The following is a 1,499-nucleotide window of genomic DNA, read 5'->3' on the forward strand; positions in this document are numbered from 1 at the left end:
GGGCAGTACTGTCTATCATTTCAATTTTTTCCTTTTTCACCCATCATAATTAATTTATGAAGACAGGGAAGAACCTTGAAGATATTTTCACAGTTGGTAGGCGACATGGCAAGTGGTCTATGTAGGATCTTCCATCGTGCAGTCAAAATTCCGAAAGTGTTCTCAATTACCCGCCGTGCTCGGGACAAACGGTAATTGAAAATTCTATTTTCATCGGTCAGTGTTTTCCTTGGGTACGGTCGCATCATATACTCTGTGAGCGGGAACGCTTCATCCCCCACAAACACATATGGGAAGGGTCTCTCTTTTCCTGGAATTGGGCTGGGATCAGGCAAAGACACATTTCCGGATGCTAAATCGTCAGCAAAATCAGTGTTGGCCCATACGCCGCCATCACTTATGGAACCTAAAAAAAAAGGAAACAACTCAAACTTTCCACTTGGCGATTGTACGGGGATAGTTTCGCCCCGGAGGCAAGATTTGCGATATTCGAAGGACCAGAGGGGGGTTGTCGCTTTCCCCTCACGACTATCAAATGTTTAACGCGAAAGCAGAAACGCATGCAACGAAATATTAAGCGAAGCGACTCACCGTGTCGGCCGTCGTCCCCGTGATTCCGTCAATCCTCGTCCTGTCCCTTGAACTTGGCCGCTCCGTGGGTCTCTTTCGGCATGCGGTGGCAAAACTCGTGCAAGCAAGCAAAACGGTGGAAAACAAGCGATAGAGCAGGCAGGAAAAGGCAGTTGGAGACGTGCGCACTCCCGGTTGAGCAAGGCGGCAAGGGCGATTTCGAGACGCGTTCTGCCCGGCGAAAGCGTGCCGTAAGACGGCTCTTAGAATATGTGTGTGCCGCACGGCAGCTGTCCAAAACGTGTGTTTGCCGTAAGACGGCTGACTTGCGAATGCTTCTGTTGAGAGGTGTGTCCTCTCCGACTACTTGACGATGCTTGTATGCCGTAAGACGGCTGGCCAAAAATGTGTGTGCCGTAGGACGGCTGAATTGTTAATGCTTCTGTCCCCGCGGTCCTGGAACATGTCGCTGCGGCGTAGTTGTTCCCTTTCCGGGGGGATGGATACCGTCGGCGGATGGGCGATGGCAGCACCGACAGGTGAGTCGCATGATTTGGCTGATCGCGATCCGCCGACGTTTCGCGCGAGAATTACAAACAACTTATGCAACTAAGTATAAACGATACATGAATACATGGACATGACGTAACTATGCTATTTACAAGGCGATACGCCGAACAGCGATTATCATTCTATAGCTACAGAAAATGCAATGAAGAATAACACTTACCAAACTGTCCGACATCCACCCATGTAAACTTGTACTGTGCATCACACGTTGCCATCATAACCATACTGAAGAACTGTTTATAATTAAAGAAATTCGATCCTGAATTTCTGGGTGCTTGAATCCTCATATGTCTACCATCGATGGCCCCTAGGCAGTTGGGAAACTGCCAGGATGTCATAAAACCATCACTAATTGTCTT

The 1,499-nt window shown here is 48.6% G+C and overlaps 1 protein-coding gene across 3 annotated transcripts; it reads right to left on the reverse strand.

The window, feature by feature from the left end:
• Nucleotides 1-6: 6 nt before the first annotated feature.
• Nucleotides 7-1,493, reverse strand: LOC112461980 (protein ALP1-like). 3 transcript variants are annotated; one of them, XR_003041610.1, is made up of 2 exons: nt 592-1,289; nt 7-406 (listed from the first exon to the last, which is right to left on the reverse strand). XR_003041610.1 is itself a non-coding variant. In XM_025027456.1 (2 exons), the coding sequence occupies exons 1-2, from the start codon at nt 1,476-1,478 to the stop codon at nt 21-23; spliced, it is 564 nt and encodes a 187-aa protein (XP_024883224.1). In that variant the 5' UTR covers nt 1,479-1,493; the 3' UTR covers nt 7-20. The 3 variants fall into 3 exon arrangements, 2 of the variants coding, with proteins under 2 accessions (XP_024883224.1, XP_024883225.1); XM_025027456.1 differs by lacking the exon at nt 592-1,289 and adding an exon at nt 1,301-1,493; XM_025027457.1 differs by adding an exon at nt 1,301-1,493 and having other exon boundaries at nt 7-1,026.
• Nucleotides 1,494-1,499: the final 6 nt, after the last annotated feature.

The sequence above is a fragment of the Temnothorax curvispinosus genome, unplaced genomic scaffold, assembly GCF_003070985.1.
Source record: "Temnothorax curvispinosus isolate PA1 unplaced genomic scaffold, ASM307098v1 QBEX01011929.1, whole genome shotgun sequence".
NCBI classification, from domain to species: domain Eukaryota; kingdom Metazoa; phylum Arthropoda; class Insecta; order Hymenoptera; family Formicidae; genus Temnothorax; species Temnothorax curvispinosus.